The sequence below is a fragment of the Zophobas morio genome, unplaced genomic scaffold, assembly GCF_036711695.1.
Source record: "Zophobas morio isolate AGI-343-1 ecotype UQ-CSIRO unplaced genomic scaffold, CSIRO_AGI_Zmor_V1 ptg000011l, whole genome shotgun sequence".
Lineage (NCBI taxonomy): Eukaryota > Metazoa > Arthropoda > Insecta > Coleoptera > Tenebrionidae > Zophobas > Zophobas morio.
Window position 1 is genome coordinate 14,409,896 of NW_026972116.1, and position 22,041 is coordinate 14,431,936.

Below are 22,041 nucleotides of genomic sequence, written 5' to 3' on the forward strand. Positions count from 1 at the left end.
TCGATTGGGTTTAGGTCTGGTGAACAGAGGCCGAAAGGAAATATTTATGTTATTTTTGTCGTTGTGAAAGCAACGCAGTGTGAAGTTTTGCTAAGCTGTCATCTATTTTTCAGAAAGATCTTAACACTTCTTATCGTTTCTGGAAATTCCAGTTGCATCAATTTTGAAAACACTTAAACAAACGCGCCTCCTCCAAATTTTACTGCTGATTTATGTCAGTGCATATGATACCCCAAGATATTGGACCATTAACTTCCTCTCCTCATAAAACTCCGAAGGATATTAAACTTATCAGACCATCACCCAAACAAATAAAGTGCACAGCAAACACAAGTCAGTAAAATTTTGTTGATAAGGTTATTTCAGTCAAAGCAAATCTTCAAAATATGGACTCGAATTCAGACATCATCAAACATTATTAAAAAGATGTCTAAAAAAAGCAAAAATCGGGATAATCAACTTTCAAAGACGTTCTTCAACATCCAGTTTTGGAATTTTTGCATTCGTTCCTTGTAAATTCTGAAAATCGATTTATTTAGAAACGTCTGAGATGATTTGGCTAAAATTTAAAAGCATAGAGACGTTTGACAACTGACACATCATAGCCTTTTACTTGTTACGCCGTTTGATTTTAATTTGTTATTTTATTACTACTTTTTTGATCTATTAGGTGCCATTCTTCATTATGTATTTACGAGTTAGCTAAAAGGTTTGTCAAAATAACATAATTTTTACTCAAAGCTGTTGCAAGTGGGGTGTTCTTGAAGGTATAGTCTCCGAAATACTACAAGGTTATATGACTGTTGTAAAATTAGCGCATTGTGAAGACGACAATGGAGCAGTTAATAGGCAAACCGACAGTAGTAAATCTTTGCGACTGTTTAAGCGGATTACCCAGCAGTAGATATTGAGGTTGGCAAGATAAATCCTTGATTTATGACGCTAGGCTTGAGTCGACAACCAGCCGCACAAAAGGAATTATAACATCCCAAAAAACATGTTTTATAAGGTCCATTATTAGCACACGAGTTAAAGTTTGTAAAAAGAACTGCTTGAGGCAGGTTTCATATCACGTTAGTTTCAAGTAAGAACGAAATTAGAAAACTGATCGTCAGACGAGCTTTCTAAGAGATCAGTGCTCTAAAATATCTTAAAATAAAAATAAAAATTTTGGGGAACTTTGTCGTGGTTAGCACCACAAATGTCAGGTTGTAACATTTAAAATTTAAATTTTAAACAACCCTCCTCCCCTCCCCAAAATGCGAAAAATTACCAAAAGTAGGACCCGATAGATTCGGGCCCAGCATGTCTAAATTTAGACTTTTTGGGATGCTAACCCAATATGAATCTAAGTGCCCAAGACCCATCCAATGGTACGATTAATGTCTATAATTGTATAATTGTATCTACATTTCATGGTAAAATTTATTTCGAATTAAAAATATCATTTCGTTCTTCTCTCGTTGGCATAGGAAAAAAAACGGGAAATGAAATTAACCTAATGTGAATTGAAAATTTAATTTGCCAATTTATGTTAATTCTTGTCTATTTGACCATAGCATCACTGTTAAAAAGTAACTGACATTTCTGACATATACGTGGCAGTTTTTTAACCTAAATTCTAAAAAGCCAATTTAAACTATGAAAAATTAATAAAATCTGACAGTCCCTGTTTTTTTTTTGAAGCCAATCGTGTTTTATTTGTAATTTGACAGTGACATTTGTAGTGATTACCAATTTTAAAACTATAAATTACACCAGTTCTGTTAGGGCACAATATTTGAATGTTCCAACAGCTCGGTTAGGAATCGGAAATAGGAAAAACGTTTTTGATGTCTACTATTTTTTCTATTGCGGAAATTATTAATTACTTATTAAAAAAAAAACATCAAAATAAATTTAGATATTTTGACAACCTTAATTGGCAGCCATGAAAGTTACTGTCAAATGTTGGCACACGAAGCTCCGACAAATGTCAAGTTTGAGGTTAAGTTAAAAACAAATAAGATTTGTGTTCTCGTTCTTCCTATCTTGTTACCTCTTTCGACAGCTAAGCAAGTTTTCATATTGAGACTATCTAAGATTTGGTCATCACTTGTTAGAGAGTCAGGATTTCCTAATTCTGCAGAAATAAATGTCAGATTTAAATTATGGCACATCATGAAGTCGGGAGTACCAACCCTGATAATACTTTTTAAATCATTATTTTCACTAAAATGTTACTCTAAAAGCGCCGAATAGAGAAAAGCTATTCATTTAGACGGATAAATTTTGATTTTCAGCGAATCTATTTGCCCGGCAATTTGACAAGAAAAACTGTGAAAAAAATTTTGGTAATTTTTTTGAGTCAAATTGCTAAAGTTAATACAATAAAAATTTATCCGATTAGAAATTAATAGCTCTGGTGTAATTCAATGAGATAATTTCATGAGAACATACATACCCATGAGTCTTGCCGGATTTTGGGTCCATTCTGAAATTTTTATTTTATACCAAGGGGCAGAGTTATCGTTTTTCCAGATCGGATTTTGAGTTAGGAATCGACGATCTGTTATATTTTTGTTTCTTTCGTCAATGAGTTTATTAGACAATAATTTGACGGTACAAACAGTTTCATCATTTTTGTTTTGCACCAGCCACTTACTGTCGGAAAATTTCTTCGCCCTACATTTTTTAGTAAAAATAGGGTTCAAAAAACTAAAAAAAATCGTTTCTGTAAATCATCTGGCTCATCCAATATTGTCGAAGCAAGGATTAAGAACATTGCCATGTTTAGAAAAATATCTTTGCAACATTTTTGGTCTCCTCGTTAAGTTTTTTCATATTGAACGTCCAATATCTCGAGATGATTGCTACCTACTTTCAGTATATCCTGTATTTTTTGGAATGGTACTAATTACTTTTTCTATATTTTCATGGGAAACATTACCAAAACGACTGATTTTAACTTTAAAGTTTAATGACATTCAAACTGTAGTTGAAAAATTTCCATGGAAATGTCCTACTACTAGAATAGATAAAAGAATGGAACTACTCAGTACCAGCAGCCTATAAGAATATATTTATTGTGAAATATCCCCAACTTGAAGTCCAAAAACAACTATGGTGTCGTATATCAAAGGTGTATACAGGAAGTGTAAATGAAGAAAAATGATGTAGAAGACTGAGGAAGAGGTTGAGAATTTCAGGGAATACGTGGTAAACTCCATAAACCTCTTTAAGAAAGTTATTCCAGCCATCAAGAGTATCATAGTAGCCATATAACACCAATCAAAGAATGTTGTACAATATTTTTGGCGCGAAAAATAAATATGTGGGGAGCACATTTAGGGTCTTTATTTGGAGATAGTTGAATTTATTTTGTACTGTATATACCGGGTATCTGGCGGATTAACTCTTCCGCACGTTATGTACGGGAGTTTCGGGAGTCCCAAAAAAATAATTTAAAAATTCGAGTTAGTCATCAATACTTGCTAAGATAAAACTGATTTTGGCAAATGACATATTCTCCAAGGAAAGTGAAGGTGGGTGGGCGGGACTAGCAGCTCCTAAGTTAAGCGTGATTTTGGTAAATGGGATACCCTCTAAGAAAAGAGAGGGCGGGTGGGTGGGGCTAGTACTTGCTAAGATAAGACTAATTTTGGCAAATTGTTTTAAATTAAAAAAAAACGGGGTCCCAAAATTAACTCAAAAACAAGTCAGGTCAGAATTTTCGAAAATAGAAGACCAAAGTTCCCCAAAATTCTTTTGAATAATTTACAAATAAAAACTCCACTAGCTCCCAAGGGTACCCAAACACTGTGGCACTCAAGACTTTTTCAAATTCGTAAAAAATAAAGTAAATAAGTACTAAAAGCTCTCCAGATTTTTTCAGGTTCATCCAGCAACAAAATTTATCTTTTAAATTTATCCGAAAATAAAACACCAGAGGACCTAAAATTAACAGGATGTTGAAAACTTTGCCAATTTTTGATACGTTAAACATTTTTAACTGCTTACTCGATGTTTGCTGATTTGTACCTTCACTTTATATCAGGCAAACATTGTTGTCAAATGGAATTTTATCAAATTATTACAAAACCACACGACCATATCTTTATACATTCTAACTGAAATGGTAATTACACATGGTCATTGGCGAGAGAAATATTATCTTAAAGTTTTATTACTAGTTATTGTGATAATGAATGTGTTGTTAAGTTGTTAAACGTAGCAAAAGAACCAATTTTAAAATTATTATAACTCCACCAAAATTTGTTTTGTGATACAGTATCATTTCGTTAATCCATCGTTCCTTTGTATATATTTCGTGCTCAAGAGTTCGTTAGCTACACCAAAATTTTAAATTATTTACTTAGTTGCTTGTTGTCATTTAAAAAATATTAAATAATTTTTTATTAATACATAATATGTTTCGAGGTGCTGTTCATGTTGTAGAAAATTTTATTTTTTTTTTAAACTTAAAGTTTTGTGTAAGTAACTTAGCAAAATTTTTCTTTTAGTTAAAGTAGGAATCTTTATTGCAGCAACTATTTCAAAACACTTAAGTTTTAGCTAATTCGTCCACATCGACATTAAAACTTGCTTGGTTCGAGAGCCACCAGCATTATTTTTGAAAATTTTATCGAGAATGTGGCCAAATAAACGAGGCAATTAGAGGTGGCAAACTGTGCAACGTGTAAGTTAGACCCGGCAGTATTTATAGGATTCGCAAATCAGATAATGGCGGTGTTTATGTCAGTTTTTCGCTCATTTATTTCGCGCGGTCAATTGAGTGCGGTATATAACGAAGCTGGGCCAGTAACGGCCGCCAATAGACGGGTGATTATATTGAAATACTGTCGCCTGCAACGAAATATCTTTACTGATTTATGTCTGCCACCCTCCTCGCACACATAAAACTGGCTATTTATACGATATATAGGGGGATACAACAATAATTGTTATGTTAATACATGCAACAGTTAATGGTTGTTTGAAATTGTCGCCTTACTCCTGAACGGCATGCCGAAATTGACTGCATTACGAATGTTCGATTTTAAATTCATGAAAAATGTCAGTGTTATCGAAAACTTGTCAGTTGGAGCTGAATTAGTATTCCCGTTCTTGCCTCTTCTTCGTTTATTTACGCTTCGATGCTCCCTTTGCTACCAAAAAAATTGTGTTAATAACATTAACTATATGGGATGAGTATTCCCAATGCACTTGCCGGGTTATTTTAAAACTTACTCTGTCAATTATATTTTACTCTGGACCTTGACCGCGCGCACGCTGAAATTGACTATTCAAATTTTTATAATTTTCATAGTGGGCTTTAATTAACGAATTGAAGCTAAACGTGGACCTAATATAGGGCGATATTAGGATTAATAAACTCAAATAAAACAAATAAAACACGGCCATTTATTTTTATGTGCAACAGTTATGACCAGTCACCTCGTTGACAGCGAAATTAAAAATATAAGTAGAACAATGAATAATAATTTCCAAAATTAAAAGACAAAAGCACAAAGAAAACGTATAATTAAATTGTCACACGGAGGGTTAATAAAAAGAAATATAATTATAGTTAAGTTAAAATATTCTGTTAAAAAAATTAAACACCGCCATCAACGCGCCTTTTTGTACAAACACACGTGTTATATGCATGCAGGATAAAATTTCATGTATTGCCTTTATGGATATTACATAATTAAAAAAATTAAAATTTCAACCGCGGTGCCCTAAGCTTTTTTGCAAGTTTTTAATTATGCATCATGCGAAAGGGACTTTTATAAAAAATGAGGTACATACACGTGATGTTGTTGGCACTTTGACATATGTATTTGTGCGTCATTTAAAATACAGGGCGTGTCGCTTTTATGAACTCGACGAACAATGGCTGTTAAGATTTGGCAAATTTACAACGATAATAAAAGTCACAAAACTGAATAAACCAGCACTTACTGGCAGTGCTCCTATGAAGTTTCTCATTATTCAGTTAGCCAAAAGCGCACAATTTAATTAATTATACACCACAGAATAATTAGATTTAAAAATTTGCTTACATCCCTATAAACATGTTAAGGTTAATTTTTGTGTAGTGCTTCGTTTCGTTTTTTGAATAACATAAGTGACGCATCATCCAAGTCTTGATGTTCATATATTGTAAGGTAATGTACGGAAAAGAAACAACAAAACAAATTTGGGAAATCTGTTTAGAGCACAAAGCCTGGAAGTTTTCGTCGAGACAATTTATCCGGCCATTAAAAATTTACGTAAGATTCCAGTTATTTTACTTGGAAATCGCTGCCAAATTTTTACATTTTCTTAAAGCAGCTGTGCGTAAATCATAAAAATTATCTGTTTTATTTAGAAAATTTATATACCTATTTATGTAGTTTCACAAAGAACTATAAAGCTGAAATTACCAAGCGGTTTAACAGTGCCGCATTAACATTTTTACAATAAAGTCATTATTTTATTCACTGTGTTAAAGCAGGAACTCAGTTTTATATGCATTTATTTCAAAAATGATCGAAAATAGAATTAGCGTTTCGAGTTTATAATTTAAACGTTTCATTTAATAAATTTTACCTCAGGAAAGTTGTGTTTACTTTTTACAAAATAATTTCCAAGCCGTGTTCTCTTATCATTATAAAGTTATTATACTGAAGTGTAACACTATGTAGGTAATGACTATTATGAAAAACAATATTTCTATTTAGTTAATACAATGGTGAAATTATCAGTTGTTTATAAAAGGAAATTGCGATTAGTTTACTGCTTGATTATGTTTTTCTTTATGTTGGTGTTTCCTACGCCATGAAACATAATTCTCAGTAGTACGTGATAATTTGATCTCTATAAATCACATTTAATTAAAGATTATTAACTTTGATAATTACTTTACCATAATGTAAATTTGAATGGAGCATTTACTTTGCTAAAGTGGCAACATAAACCAGTTCATACCTCAATTTTTTTAACATCAACATTTCAAAAAATAAAAGCACGCTAATGAGAAACGAACAGGTTCCATCTTATACAGAATTTTTTAATAGTAGGTATTTAGTAGATAATTCTTGACACGTTTTGACAAATTTTTTAAAAGATATAACCAACATTCTGAATTCAGTAATCACTAAATCAGTTTCGCTGTATTAAGTACAAAAATTTCAAATTTTTAAAAATAAAACTGAAAATGTCACGGTTTTTGTTAAGAGCAACTTAACAAGGATTAAAATGAAATTTAATTTTGTTTTATAGTGTAATTTTAATTTAATTTTGCTTTACCAAATGGATCGAGATAAGAGACTATACCTACTGACTCAGGAGTACCAAACCTTACCCTAAGGTACTTTTGACTGAGTGCTGCGTTACTCAAGTGGTTTAAGCAGCATTAGAAAAACAAAAATAGATATTTACGTATGTACGTCGGTATATGCGTTTTTTGGTGAAAAAATAAAGACGAAACAATTTTAACAACTAGTCGGAAAATACACAAAAACTCAAGAAATAAAACTTAAACACAGTTGACTTTTTTTTTTAATTACGTATTTGGATCATATTTTTCGTTTTTGTATTATGTACAGGCTGTCCACGTAGTATATGGTACAAATTATACAAAAAATCAAGAATGCCATTTAACAAAAATGGACACAGAAGTAAACCGGTGTTTCACAGCAACCTTCTAACCAAATTTGGAATCTTGTAGTTGATGCTCTCAAAAACAATAAAAATAACTTGTACAAGTTCGAACTGTAAATGAAGCATAAACTAAATACAAACGTTGAAAACTTATAAAAATAACATACTTTTATGTAAATACGTTTCACAAAAAAATTCAAAATTTGTGTGACGAAGTTGTAACGTTATCGATTTTTCCTTAATGAATAGGTACCCCATACTTTTAAACATGTTAAGAATGTGCACAAAACTGAATGTCGTTGTGTAACTTTTGTACCTTGTAATGTTTTATGATGTTCTTGCTATTCACAAAACTGTTGATGACGTCACAATTCAACCACTTGATTTAATTTTAAGCCTCTTTCTATTAAAGTATTTTTTCTTTATTTTTAATTCCTTTTCGTTTGCCACTAGTTTCAGTTAGGCCTATCTAAGCTCTATATCCCCATATTCAGTGTTTTATACATTTTTTTAAATTCCTTTAATAGGATCACAGAAATATTTTAAATTTGTTCTTATAGTTCCTACAACTAAAAAAAGTCAAATTCTATAAATTTTCGAATTTGTATCCAATTTGTCCACATACACGAGTTAAAAAAATAGGAAATCTGATGTTTCTTGAAAATACAAGAAAATTTTCCACTAGTTCGCAGAAAAATGCCTAAAAATCTGCAGTCCTGAACATGTTTCACCTTAATTTTGCAAATTAAATTTTAAAATGTCGAAGAGCCAAAAGTACCACCTAATCATATACAGGGTGACACCTCGAATAATTTTTTTATTTATTAGGCAAAAGTAAAGATAAAATAAATTTGCAAGGAAGAATAACAGCCCACGTGCATTGCAAATTCACTTCTTAAAAAAAGTAACGGAAAAAAGTATATTGCAGAAAAACCATTTAACTTTTTTTTCAGATTTTGTATTTCTTTTATTTAAAAATAATATTAAAAAATTGGCTTTATAGGCTTCATTATTTAATATTTCTGACTAATGTTTTTCTCTAGTGCAACTTAAAGTAAAATTTGGTAAAATGTTGGATTGGTTTATTCAGAAAAGCACTGTAAATGAAATAATTTCATGAGTTTCAAAAACAGATGCTCATCCCATAGGTAAAAACAAGTTTAGAAACCAAAGCGCAAAAAATGCATTCAGAAAATGTTATTTTGCAAAAACAAATAAAACGTAACAAGAGTAACACATCATATTGAACTTTGCAAAGTATATTTTTTCTCAATTTTACAGGAAAACAAAAATTCAGATAAATAAAAAAAATGTCAGGATTTTTTTATTTTTTTATTTGGCTTTCTAATCATATTAACGAAATGATGCATACTTACATAGAAATCATTCGTCTTTATTTATAAACTAAATTCCATTAAAATAGTTTCATAAATTTCTAAAAAATTATTCGATGTGTCCTCTTTTAGCTAACTCACTTTCTACATCATTCTATAAAAATAAAACACAAATGCCTACATCGGAATAATATGAAATTTTTGTGTATTAAAATGTAGCTAAAATTTTGATTTTGGATATAGATTTGAGGTAAGCAAATATTTTCCAGTAAAAGTATGATTAAGACGAATTTTTGTCAAACATGGTACTTGTTTTGCGTGTTTCACAGCGAGACTGAACATCGTTCTTACAGTTAAAAGCCCTTTAAAATTAAATCCAATCAAAAATTGGCTTTCAGATCCATTTCGCCCGACGCCAAATGCGAAAATGAATTTATAAAAATGCAGTGTGTACCTATATCACGAGAATAAAAAAATAATAAATCAATAACTAATGGAGAAATTTTTGTGTTTCTATATGTTACAAATCATATTTGTCCTAAATTTAGGCATAAATTCACTTTCGTGTCAAACGAGGCTTTGTGGTTATTGGTTAAGTTTCTGACCATTTGTAAAGGCTTGAGTTAGAACTGGAATTTTACAGCACACGAGGTATAGACATATTTTTGGAAAAAACTTAAAATTTTTAGGCGAGTTCTGAAAACTGTCAACCAAAATTTTTAGGCATGTTTTGTGTAAGTGGTATGTACTTATAAAAATATTTTAATATTTTGTTAATTTGTATATCAGTTTGAAAAGAGACGTCATTCGTCCTATGTGCGTACCTCCTCGCACAATTGCATGATTTTTGTAAACAAAGCTTCCACATGGCCCGAAGCCCCATCCAGCGGCATGTCAGTGCGCGCACATGTTCTGTTAAATCCAGAACCGTCTCCCCCGGCATGCCGGCCCGCAACCCATTCAAATCCTATCCAAAACCGCAACAACAAATGAAAAATCGTACCCGTTCTGGTCCGGCACGGCGGGCTGCATCCACGACCTCGTCGTCGTGAGCGGCTCCTCCTTGAGGCTCGGCCCCCGAGGCTGGTGGTGGTGGTGGAGGCCGGCGGCATCCTGGTGGTGATGCAGGCCGAACATGAGTCCCGGCGCGGCGACTCTCGGCGCGCCCGTCCCGGGGTACAGCTTGCGGCCCCAGGCTGCGGCCACCGGGTCCAGCTCTGGCGCCGGCAGCGACAGCGGCCACGGAGACGCCGTCGGATAGCCGCGCTCCACGGGGAGGCTCTCGTCGGACCGCGTCTTGGCTGCGTCGGGACCGAACTGGCACTGCACTCACTGGTCCGTCCCTGGACGGAGGTCCATCCCTGGAAGACGATTGCCCGCGAGAGACCTGCACGACTCGAACGCGACTGGGACGCTGATAAGCATCGAATGGTCTGCGGCCGGCGCGCTCGGGGTGGAGTGGCGGCCTGGGCCTCCCCAGGGTGGCGCGGCCACACCCCGGAGACGGGCGACGCCGGGCGCCGGGGGCAGAGCCGGCCTCTGGGCGCCTCCCCGGCCAATCGCCTGGGATAGCGGGAAAGCGCGCCGGCCAATCGGAGCGGGCCGACGTCACTCCGGGCTACACCCCGCGGTATTGTCGCCTTATTATCTTCTCCCAGGCCGTGGTGGGGATGGGGGCGGGGGCGCAGGGGGGGCGGCGCAGCTGGCGCGACCTAGCGAACGAGTACCCAACTCGAGGTTTCGCGAGCCGAGCACTTTCGCGGCAGTGCTCTCGCGGAGTCCGGAATGCTCCGGAGCGCCACACTGTTTCCGGGATCGGAAGTTGGCGGCGAGGCGAATGCGACGGGACTTGGGAGGCGAAGGCGCAGAGTATGGTTTAACTTGAGAGATTATGTTTTTATTAAACGTATTTACGCTGTTAAATATTAATCTTAGGTAGGATGTATTTTGCATAGCGCATAAGCGTAAATAAGGCGTTTTTTGAGCTAAACTAACGAAAAAATTGCTTTATAAAATTTATAACATCTTGATGACGCATGCAGTTTTTTTTAATTAATTTTTTAACATCCTAAACTATACACTATACAGTAAACTACAAAGTATGTATTTTATTAAAAAAAAAAATAAAATCGTAATCATTTATGACAGAAAAATCAGTTTTTGAATTTCTTATAGATATTAAAAATGCAAACATTTTTAAACCAGTATTGAAAAATGTAATGTTTAGAAAGTGTACTGTAGATTAATTATAATAATACACCTTTATATCATAGTAATAAAGAGGTGAAGTCTAGCTTGAAAACACACATATAATATTGTTACAAAATCAGCTAAACTAAATAAATAGGATCAATAAAATAAGTAAGTACCAAAAGCTAAGGAGATCGTAACACGTAAAAAAAAAACAAGTGATGCTTATTTTGAGACGAAAGTTTTTCAAACTCAAATAATTTTTAAATAAATTATTGTATGAATTGTCTATTTATTCATACAATGAAAACTAAAGATCTTTCAAATAATGTGGTTTAGAAGGCTGCCCTGAGAAGCTCATGAACACGACGTACAGGAACACTACGCATAGGTATCCTATAGATTCCTTCTTGAATGGAATTTCTCACTCAAATACATGTAGAGATGGAAAGTAAGAATCACTTTGGAAATAAAAACGGAAAAGTAATATTTAAAGACATGAGTAATTTTTGGCCACCCCAATCTTCCGATGTAACAGGTAGCATGATCGTACTTTTTCATTGTAAATTTGGATCTACAGCAGGAATTTTGTACTTATTTTTTGCTCTCTGTATTTAGATTGTATATTAGAGACAGAGATAATAAACAATACTTAGGTAGATAATAGAAATAACTTATAAAGACACTAATAAGTATAATAATTTTAGAGTGCAGTTTTTTTTATATTGGGGGTGTTAGCTTGAACTTATTACTTTTTTGAAATTTCAAACATCTCCTTTAAATTTTAATGCCTGCATTTTTAGCGTAACTTGTTTTAGTTTTTATTCTTTCGGACTCCTCTGTGGTTTGTGAAATTTGTGAATTTGGATTATCACATTTAGATAGGTAAGCAAATGTTCTCCACTTCCCCACTTTTAAATGCCACATAAAGTGAACGTCTAATAAAGGTATTAAAACACGTAAATCAACTTTCTACAGCGAGGAGACCTTTAAAATTAAAACCAATTAGAAAATATCCTGGGACTGAAAAACTGGTTTTTAGATCATTTCACCCGATGCCGAATACAAAACTAAATTTAGAAAAAATGCAGTCTACCCTATCAAAAAATTACTAAATCATTAATAGCGATTTTCTTTGTTTCTATGATCAAGTATCCGAGCCATATATTCCCATGTTCCTAATACTGTTAGGGCTAAAAAAACACGATAGGTACACCTATTTGGGTCACTGAAATAATTGAACTTGTGAAGTCATTATTTTATATCAAACAATACAACTGTTAAGTTTAACAGCTACAGTGTTCCTTATATTGTCATTCGTTGTGTTTCTGTTATTACCAACGGTACCTAATATTTGGAAGAATTATGATAATAAGAATAGTTAGGTATAATGAAAAAATAAGGATCTGAAGGATTTTAAATATTTCAATAAAAACATAAAGTATAAAAAAATAAACCAGATTCGGAACCAACAATTTTAACGAAAACGCAAAATTAATTTAAAAAATTATTAAATTAGTCAAGACAGGGAATAAATGAAAATTTATTTGATATTTATTTGTTATTTTAATATTTAATAAAAAGTAAAAATTATTTATAACTAAATAAGAAGACTTTTAATTTTATTTTATACAGTAAATTAGAATACCGCAATATTTGGACCACTATGTTCCAAATATTGCTACCTACATAAATTTAATAAAATATCCAAAAATTATCACAGCTGAAATTTTTTTCAATTTTATTTTTATTTAAATAAAGAATACCTATGTATCTAATACTTACTAATTAATCTACTGACGAAATTTTAGATTTCAGGTTCCAGAACGTAATTTGTCAACAAATTTTAGGCTTAGGTAACAAATCACGGTCTTTCTAAATTTAGGTTTTACCCGTTTTACGTAGCTTGTGGGCCACAAAACTCGTTTTTCAAAAACTTTTTTTTTAATATTTTTTCAACGTTGACACCATCGAATTATTTATTATTTTACATTGTAGCATGTAGTCATTGATCTTTTTAACAATTTGTAAATTTTTTTATATCGTTCGCCTACATAGATGTTGGTATACCTATCTAACATTCATTGTCCGGACGTAACATTGATGACAATTATAAACAACAACGGGCCTAAATTAGATCTTTTATATTGAAGTGAACTTTAAATTTTGTCGTATCATAATTTTTTTCACTGGTAAAATTTCAAACTTTATATTTAAAAAAAAAACAAAGTTCGCCTCTAAAGGTTATTTATTATTCTTCCATTTTTAAAGGTTTTTTTGTTAATTTGTATTGTCTTCTGGCGCCTTATTGGTTTCAGTTAGATAGTTGTAAATATCGGATGCCAAAAGCAGTAATTTATACTCTTTGAAAATGTTTTTTAAATATTCCTTGCGCCATTAAAAAATAGATAATGTTATTGTAACTTTAATATTATGAAACAAACATCTTTACTTTGATCTTACCTATAATGTAGCAAATTTGTCGGTCCGTTAACTTTTTTTTATTAATAGAATTGTCCTCAGTATAAAAGTGCACTTTACCTAGACAAGAAGAAAAAAATCTGGTATAAGTTTGTAAATGCGTGCCAGATAAAATGGACCTTCTGTCTAGTTCTCTTAAAAAAAATATTTCTCAGTAAAAGTATTAAAACACGTACCTAGATAAACTCCCTAGAGCGAAAAGCTCTTTAAAACTAAATTAAACAGAGGACATCCGGGGATTGAAATCTGGTTTTTATATCCATTTCACCCGACGCCAAATGTAAAACCATATTTAAAAAAAATGCAGCTTATTTTATAACAACAGAAAAACCATTAGATCATTGATGAATCACATTGCTCACAAATGTAGTCAGGTAGATATAATTGTATATCTATAGCATAAATAAGTCATTTTTTTCGAGCAGAACTAACGAAAGAAATTGTTTAATAAAATTTATAATAGCATCTTGATGTTGCTATTCATGCACTTTTTTAAATATGTGTTTACAATACATTTCAAACTTTATACAAAAAAAAAGATTAAGAAGAAAACCCGCTGGTATTTTTTTTTATACTTATTTTATGTCATCGATGAAGCCTGAAATTATTTGTATCATAAGTTTTTTACTGCTGGAAATATTTAATTGACTAAAAACCACAAAGTGAGTTCTGAGGTGTTAAAACGAAATGAAAAAGACAATCTTTCAGTAATGAATGATGCAAGAAGGAAGGAACACAATGTTCAATTTGCAAAATATGTAAGTAAGTATATCCAGTTAAAAAGTTATTCGGCCTAAAAATGTAATTCTTATAAATTTATTTTAGTTCGACCAGTTCGGGACTAAGACAATAATATTCTAGAGGTCTATGCAGATTTATGATTTGGGTAAAAGGGAGGCACATCACTGTCCCTCAAATGGTCCGAGTTCGCAGGGAGAAAACTCGAACTTGTTATAAAATGTAAATTTTCAGTAATAATGAAGTTGGCTAGGAGATTATTTGGTTAGTCACTCATTTTTGCTTTAGCCAGCAATGCCAAGCGTGAACTGAATTTTCTAAGCTGCAAAAAATATGTTACTTTTAGTTTTCAATTACTTATTTCTTAAAATCTATAACAGGGAATCATAGTGGATATATTTTTTGGTTGTGTAATTTTGAAGCTTTTTTTTTATTAATGCTATTATAAACAAAAATTGTTCTCCATAGTTTGGCGCTAGATTTTGAGTTTTAGTCTTTCATAGTTTGTTTATTCAGGACCAATTTGAGGAAATTTATCCTTGATCGTTCTTTATAAGTATTAACTATTTATTAAATCACTCAAAAGATTTGCGTTTATTTACATTCTAATTTTTATTTTAGAATGTAATTATTCCTCTTATGAGGTATAGATACATTTACTGGTGACTTTTTACCAAAACCAAAAAATAATACTGCGGAACACAAACAAATTCTTAAAATAAAAGCATGCTTTGGTATAGAAGTTAAAAAACTTCAGTAGTTCGTTCATAGAAAATAAATTTTTATAGGTAATTATGTTGAGAATACGAGATATGGTGTAGACTTCAGTAATATTATTGTACTTCATTTCTTTAAATAGAATCTTAAAAAAAATCGTAATACCTATATCAATGAACTACTTTCTCAATTGTCTTAGGAAAGACTGAGTAACGGCATATATCAGAATTAATTAGATAAAAATGGTTAAATAAATCTTAACTGACTGAAATTGAGAAATTCGTAAGAGAAACATAATTTATTATTTTATATTTATCCATATCGTGGTTAATCATAATACAGATGTTGACGTCCAAACAACCACGTCGGCTGTTAAAAATAAAACAAAAAAAAATGGGACCGTTTGCCTGATATGTTACAGAACGCAAATTTTATGCAAAAATTTTACCCACAAAAGTGTATTTACATTTTTTGAAATTTACCACCAACACTTCAGTTAGACGTTAATCAAATAATTTGAGCAACACGGTAAATGATAAAAAAGTCAAGTTATTATTTATTTAATAAAGTTTTTCTCGGTCGGAAATAGAATCATCAAATGTCAGTGCAAAACTGATGTGATTATGGTGTGCTATGGCACACATATGGAATCAACATAAAATTAGTCGCATTTTAAACGATTGTCCTGTTTCATTTATGAAATACTCAAACACTAAGTATAATATCGAATATTGCATATTAGGTAAATTAAATCGTTGAAATTATTTCCAATTCTTTCTTATTTAACCTCTGGAGTAAATGTCGTGGAAAAATACAGCGCACAAATTGTGGAAAATTCAAATTTTAACTAATACACAAATTAATTTCTTTTAGATTCTAACGTACTCAAGATCTCAGTTGTTATTACTTTTGACTTACGAATTTAATTAAATATCTATTCTTCGTTTTTTATGGATCAAAAAAACTATCATTAATAGGTGGGTTTGCTTATTTTTTTTAAATCACATAAAATTTTCGAAGTACAACAAAGTAAATATTAATATTACTAAATTTAATCTATAGGTACCTATGTGTAAGATTAAACGATTACTAAACACAAAAAAAACTAATATGATTTTTTATGGAAGACGTTTTACGTTTTGCAGCTAATATTTCACACAATTGGTTTCAAACCATAAATACTTCAATATTTTACAAATAAAAACCATATATTTGCCTGCCAAATAAATCATTGGTGCGCTTAGAAAGACGTTACTCCCCCGTATTTTCCACTCTCTTTGACAATACTCGAAGTATTTTAAAATCCCGATAATTGAATTTATGAACGAAATATTTCTTCGAACTGCGAATAAATCATAATTATTCTTTGAATGCAGGGATTTCGTGCAAGAATTTTCTTGATCTGTTTACCCGCATTGAGAGTCGAGACACGGCACTTCCGGGACTCCCTAACGACCGCTTCATCTAAATATGGATTATTTATTCCTTTTTATACATCAGCTCTAATCAGACTGAATGATAAGTTCTTATTCGGAGTGGATATAAACATTACTTTTGATTTCACGCTTTAAAGGGATCGACTACCGCTGTTCCGGTGCTGACGATGACGGATCTCTTACAATGCCCTTTCTTGTGGTCAACGGTACACAGGATTAGTGATTATTATCTATTTAAAGCTCTCTAAGGTCCATACGTTGGACACGACGAATGAATGATAAATTTATCACTTGTAAAAGTGTCAGTTAATCACTTCCAGGAACCCCTTTTTGCAATTCCAATTTCAAAAATGCGTAAAATATGCATGGAAACGAACTTCCACGTAAAGGTAGGTAACGTTGTAAATCAATTTTTCAATATTGCCACGTTAACAGCGTGTGAAAATATGCTTTTAGCTCCTCGGATAGGAAGAACGGGGAATTATCCTATAACCCTACCTGTCAAGAGCGAGGAACTGTTATGACAGGAAAAAATATTCGGTTGCAAGTGTGTGTTATTAATGGATTGTTTGCAACATCAATCATTAGTTTTTACATGGGGTTTTTATCACGGAAATTTGTTATGGTGCCGTGCCTGCTCTAATTTATGACACACTTTTTAATTTTTTAATCAAATTAAAATGTGCGTATAAATTTTTGCTTGAGGTTAACTACACATCTGTCAAATTTTACGCTCACAAAGTTTAATTTGAATTATTGTTTTTTAAAGTAAATTATAAGAACATATTTTAAGAAGAAATAATAAACATGGGATGACTGTTTATATCAATTTTACAATTATTAAGTTTATTTCCTTTAATGAATTTTATCTATCACATATACTCAGGAGTGCACCTTTTGTGCAAGTGACAAAGATTTTTTTGACAAAAATTTTGTATAGTTTTTGAAATATGATGTGATAAAAACCTAAAAAACCATTTTAAAATCATGAAAATTCAAGAAATAATTTGAGTTACAATAAAATTGTCATATGTAAAAATTAAATTTTAATATGAAGGAAAACGCGGTAATAAGAACTTTATGATAATTTGTGTAAGATTTATGTATCAACTTACAGATTTTCTACACTGCCAAGTCAAAGCGGAACGGACTTTAGAAGGTGAGCTACTCTATGTTAATAAGTAAAAACAAAATCTGCATGAAAAATCTTATTAGAAAAATGGTATTATCCTGAAGTGATTCATACATGCTTCGTTAATATAAAAATTCGAACGTATTAAATCTTCGTTATAAGTAAACTGTTAACAGAATGCTGTAAATAACTTACTTTAATCTTTTTTTAGAATGCGCAGTAAAGATGCCTTCTCCCATTGATTATTCCATTTCCAAGCATGCGAAATTAGCCGAAAGGAATTTTATTGTCAGTAAGACGGAACGAGTTCGGTTCAGTCATTTATAAGACAATCAAATGAATTTGGAGCGGTGCTCTTTGCATGAAACACCAATTAAACAAATTTATAAGGCTCATAAAAATGCTAGTTGTTGGAAGTAAGAGAGCAGCGGAGCATTGCGAAGGGTGGAATGCAGATTGAGTCTAATGAAGAAAATTGGACTTAACGCATCTTTAATTCTTGTACATGTTGGAGGGTCGCCGACACTAAGTCAACTGGTGAATACCTTACTTCGTTACAGCAAATTTAACAATTACAACTTGCGGAATATTTTAACCCCCCGGAAATATTTCACTCTTTTAAAATTTAAATGGCGAAAATTTCATTTGCTCGTTTCATAATTTTACGGAGCTTTTCTCTTAGAACGGATGGCAAAAATCGTAAATTTACGTCGTATCCCATCAACTTATATCGTGCATATCAACGACGGAACAAAGAAGAGGTGGCAGGATAATCAGCTGGTCGAGTGCAGGATCCTGTTGAGCCTTTCCAAACTCCCTGGCCTACTTGCCCAATCCATCACTATATCCGAACATAACATTTACGTTTATTTATATATCTACTTATCCGCAGCAGATCTTTCATCATTATTTGCATGCTTGTCTTACACTTAACAATTTCTAATTTTTTTTAACAATATTGATCGGGTCATAAGGTAAATTAAATTTTTGCTTCTTATTAGTTTCGTAAAAAGACATGCGAAAAACGCTGCATATATTTTGTAAAAACTTTGAAAATTATGCTTCGTTGACGCGAGTATGAAGCTGTTTCTGCATGACCCGAAATATGGCAAGGACGTCAAGGTTAAGACGCTAACCTTGAATGCTAAAAGAGTCTCTTACACAAAGAGAAAACATTGTTTATGAAAAAAATAACATTTTTTAATTCCTTTAAATGGTTGCATCCTATACTCAGAACGTAGTTTTTGTATCCATTAAAATTTTATTGCCCTTAATAAAAATTAATAATTTAAGTGACATTATTTTTACTAAATCAATTTAATCTTTAATATTCTGCTGTTGATTCTGATAGTTCCTACTAAAAATATTTCAACAAAATGTATACCATTGCTTTTAAGAATTGTTCACAGAAGACTTACTTAATTTGACTGAAATTTTCAAGACCTAATTTTAATATTATTTCAGGTTCTTGCAACTACAGTCAATTTTAGTAACTTCTATATAAGTAATGTCAGGATGGCTCGTTTTTAATTTGATCAATAACAAATTGACTGATTCATTAATTTTTTTGAGTCACCTGTTTAAGCAAATCTAAAAAATATGAATGCAATGATTAAAAGTATAGCCGTAATCAATTTTTTGGGCTTGATAATCAGATACATTTTTATTAAAAAGTCAGCATGCTTACAATAACTTCAAAACGTCAACATTTCAAAGTATTCAGTTTTGCAATTCTTGATTTAATCAATAAAATAAATGGACTCAGTCATTAATTTTTTTCACACACCTCGTATAAGCAAACCTAAAAAATATTTATGCAGTGATAAATTACAATTACAGACTCATCATATTTTGCACAATGCAGATTTAAGATAGCATTTTTTCGGAAAAATTTTGGGATGGCGTGATCAATTTTTTAGGGGGGGATGAGCAAATATATTTTGATCAAAAACTTACCATGCCTATGATAACTTTAAGATATCTCCAGGATTTCAAGGTATTCGGTTTTGTAGTTCCTGATTAAATATATAAAATATATTCACGGATTCATTAATTTTTTTGAGTCACCCTGTGTGCAAATCCAAAAAATATGAATGGAATGATAAATCACAAGTACAGACTCATCATATTTTCTACATTTTAGATATGATTTATTCAGCAAACTTTTGAGCTGGCGTCATCAATTTTTCGGAGGGGGTCAGTAAATATATTTCGATTAAAAATTTATCATGCTTATCATAACTGTAAACCATCTGCAAGATTTCAAAGCATTCGGTTTTGCAAATTCCAAATTAAATGTCAAAATGTTGTTTCTAATTTTAATTTTTTTTTCTAAAAATCTGGACGTTTCGGGTAAAATCTCAATTCGGAGTGATAAACTACATGTGTAATACTATGTTATTTGATACAATTTAAAACCCATTTACTATGTACAATTTTGAAATGACGTCATCACGTTAGTGGTGGGGATGATTAGACAAATTTTGGTTAGTGTTTTACCATGTACATGACATACCTAATATAAGTACAACATTTTACAACAATCGGCCCAGTCTTTTCGGAGATTATCTGCCTAATAAAAATCCGGGACAGCAGACAGACGGTCAGACAGACGGACAGACGGACAGACAGACGGAAACAGCAGACCTATTTCTGCGTCCTCTAGGGGTCATGATAAGTCGAGAAAATGCAAAAGTATATATAGAAAGTCGGCCGACGGACTCGATTACAATACTTCCTTTGCTTACGCTCGGGAGGTAAAAACGAATTACTGTTTTACCGCACGTTGTTTATTGAGAGTTTTTTTTTTTATTTGATATTTCCATTACTGTTTGAAGTAAGAAATATTTAAGGGAAAACATATAAATATTTGGAATGAGGATAAATGAGAAGAATACGAAATTAATGGTCATTACAAATGATGAAAATCAAGAACTAAACCTTCAAATCGATGGAGTAAAAATAGAACAAACAAAACAGTACCACTATTTAGTTAAAGTGAAAGACGAAGGTGAGAAAAAAAGAAATGACAAAGCATCTAAAATGCTTCAAACCGAAAATTTATTAACAAATGGAAAGTGTCAGGAACGACTAAAATGCACATCTTTGGTAGTGTATTATTTTACAACAATCATTTAGTTATACAACTACACCACGAGCCTTGGCGAATGTGAGTGTCTTATTCGACATTAAATGAGAGATGCATATATTATTTTTTCTATGACCAATCACATTAATGAAAGATAACTACCTACTTAAGTTACAATTTAAAATTCGAAAGAAATATTAAAGAAACCCTACTATAACTAGTAAATCTTGTTGTAGTGTGATATACAACGGGCGGAATTGTGTTTCATACGCTAGATCCAGTGCTGTCGCGGCGATAGTTTGATTACAAATATATTTTTCTTTTGGACTATATCAACATAATATAACATTTCAAGATCACAAATCTGTGGTCGTGTGTTTGAAAAATTAAAAAGGGCATCGAGTATTGTTTTTTGAAGTAATATAGTAATATAGAAGTAGTTTTTTAACAAGCTGTAAACACTCCTAGCGACGCACTGGCTACGACCTTGTGGACCAGATCAAAGCGTCCCCGCTACTCGCCGTAAAACACACCTTGCTTCAACTGGGGAATTGCATCCGTAAGATAAATTTCCGCCTACTGGTGATATAAATAAAATTGTCAAAAAAATCAAAGTTTAGCGGTTAACATGAAAGATGATTTATTTTGATAGATAATCAGTTAATCACATTCTGGACGATACAGTTATTAAATACAATATTATTGTTACGTTGATCGGTGATTTAAAATCTGCGTGGGTAAAACCCAACAATTTATTTGTTAGTAACTCAAATTTACACGACTAATTACACAGCTATTATGTACAGAATAATTCCGATTGGACTGGATTTGACTAGACTCTACTTCTACAATTATCCGGACTTCACTTGTTGGTTGAGACTAACTCGTTCTTTTTGGAATACCCATCGCGACTTCCGCTTCCAGGCTTTTCTTCAGTGCGCGCAGCCCGGTCTCCGTCACCGACGATGAGTCGCCCATCATCACCGCACTTACTAGAAAACCCATAAGCGTCGTACCGGGGTAGCGAATGGGTTTATTTCGTAACACTATAATACCATGGGTGGATGTCTTTGTTGATGATGGTGGACCACTTTTTGACTGGGTTGTTGGTTTGGCAGTATTCAGTACTTTAAATATTTAGTTAAATCCACTTTGCGTATGTCTAATACAGAATGTGGAAACTGAGTTATAATGTGTCTATAAACTCCTAGATTTTAATATTTTAGATAATTCATGAAAATAAATAGTTAACACATTTTCTGAAAAGTTGCTAACCTTATCTTTATTAACCTCCGA

At 32.4% G+C, this 22,041-nt stretch overlaps 1 protein-coding gene across 5 annotated transcripts in view; it reads right to left on the reverse strand.

The window, feature by feature from the left end:
- The window catches only part of LOC135127014 (transcription factor collier), a 166,007-nt gene extending 155,591 nt beyond the window's left edge, over nucleotides 1–10,416 (reverse strand). For all 5 annotated transcript variants that reach the window (XM_064053305.1, XM_064053303.1, XM_064053304.1 and 2 more), the window contains exon 1: nucleotides 9,967–10,416. In XM_064053305.1, coding sequence (XP_063909375.1) covers nucleotides 9,967–10,100 — 134 coding nt within the window. In that variant the 5' untranslated portion in view covers nucleotides 10,101–10,416. The remainder of the gene's footprint in view (nucleotides 1–9,966) is intronic.
- Between the last annotated feature and the right edge of the window lie 11,625 nt (nucleotides 10,417–22,041).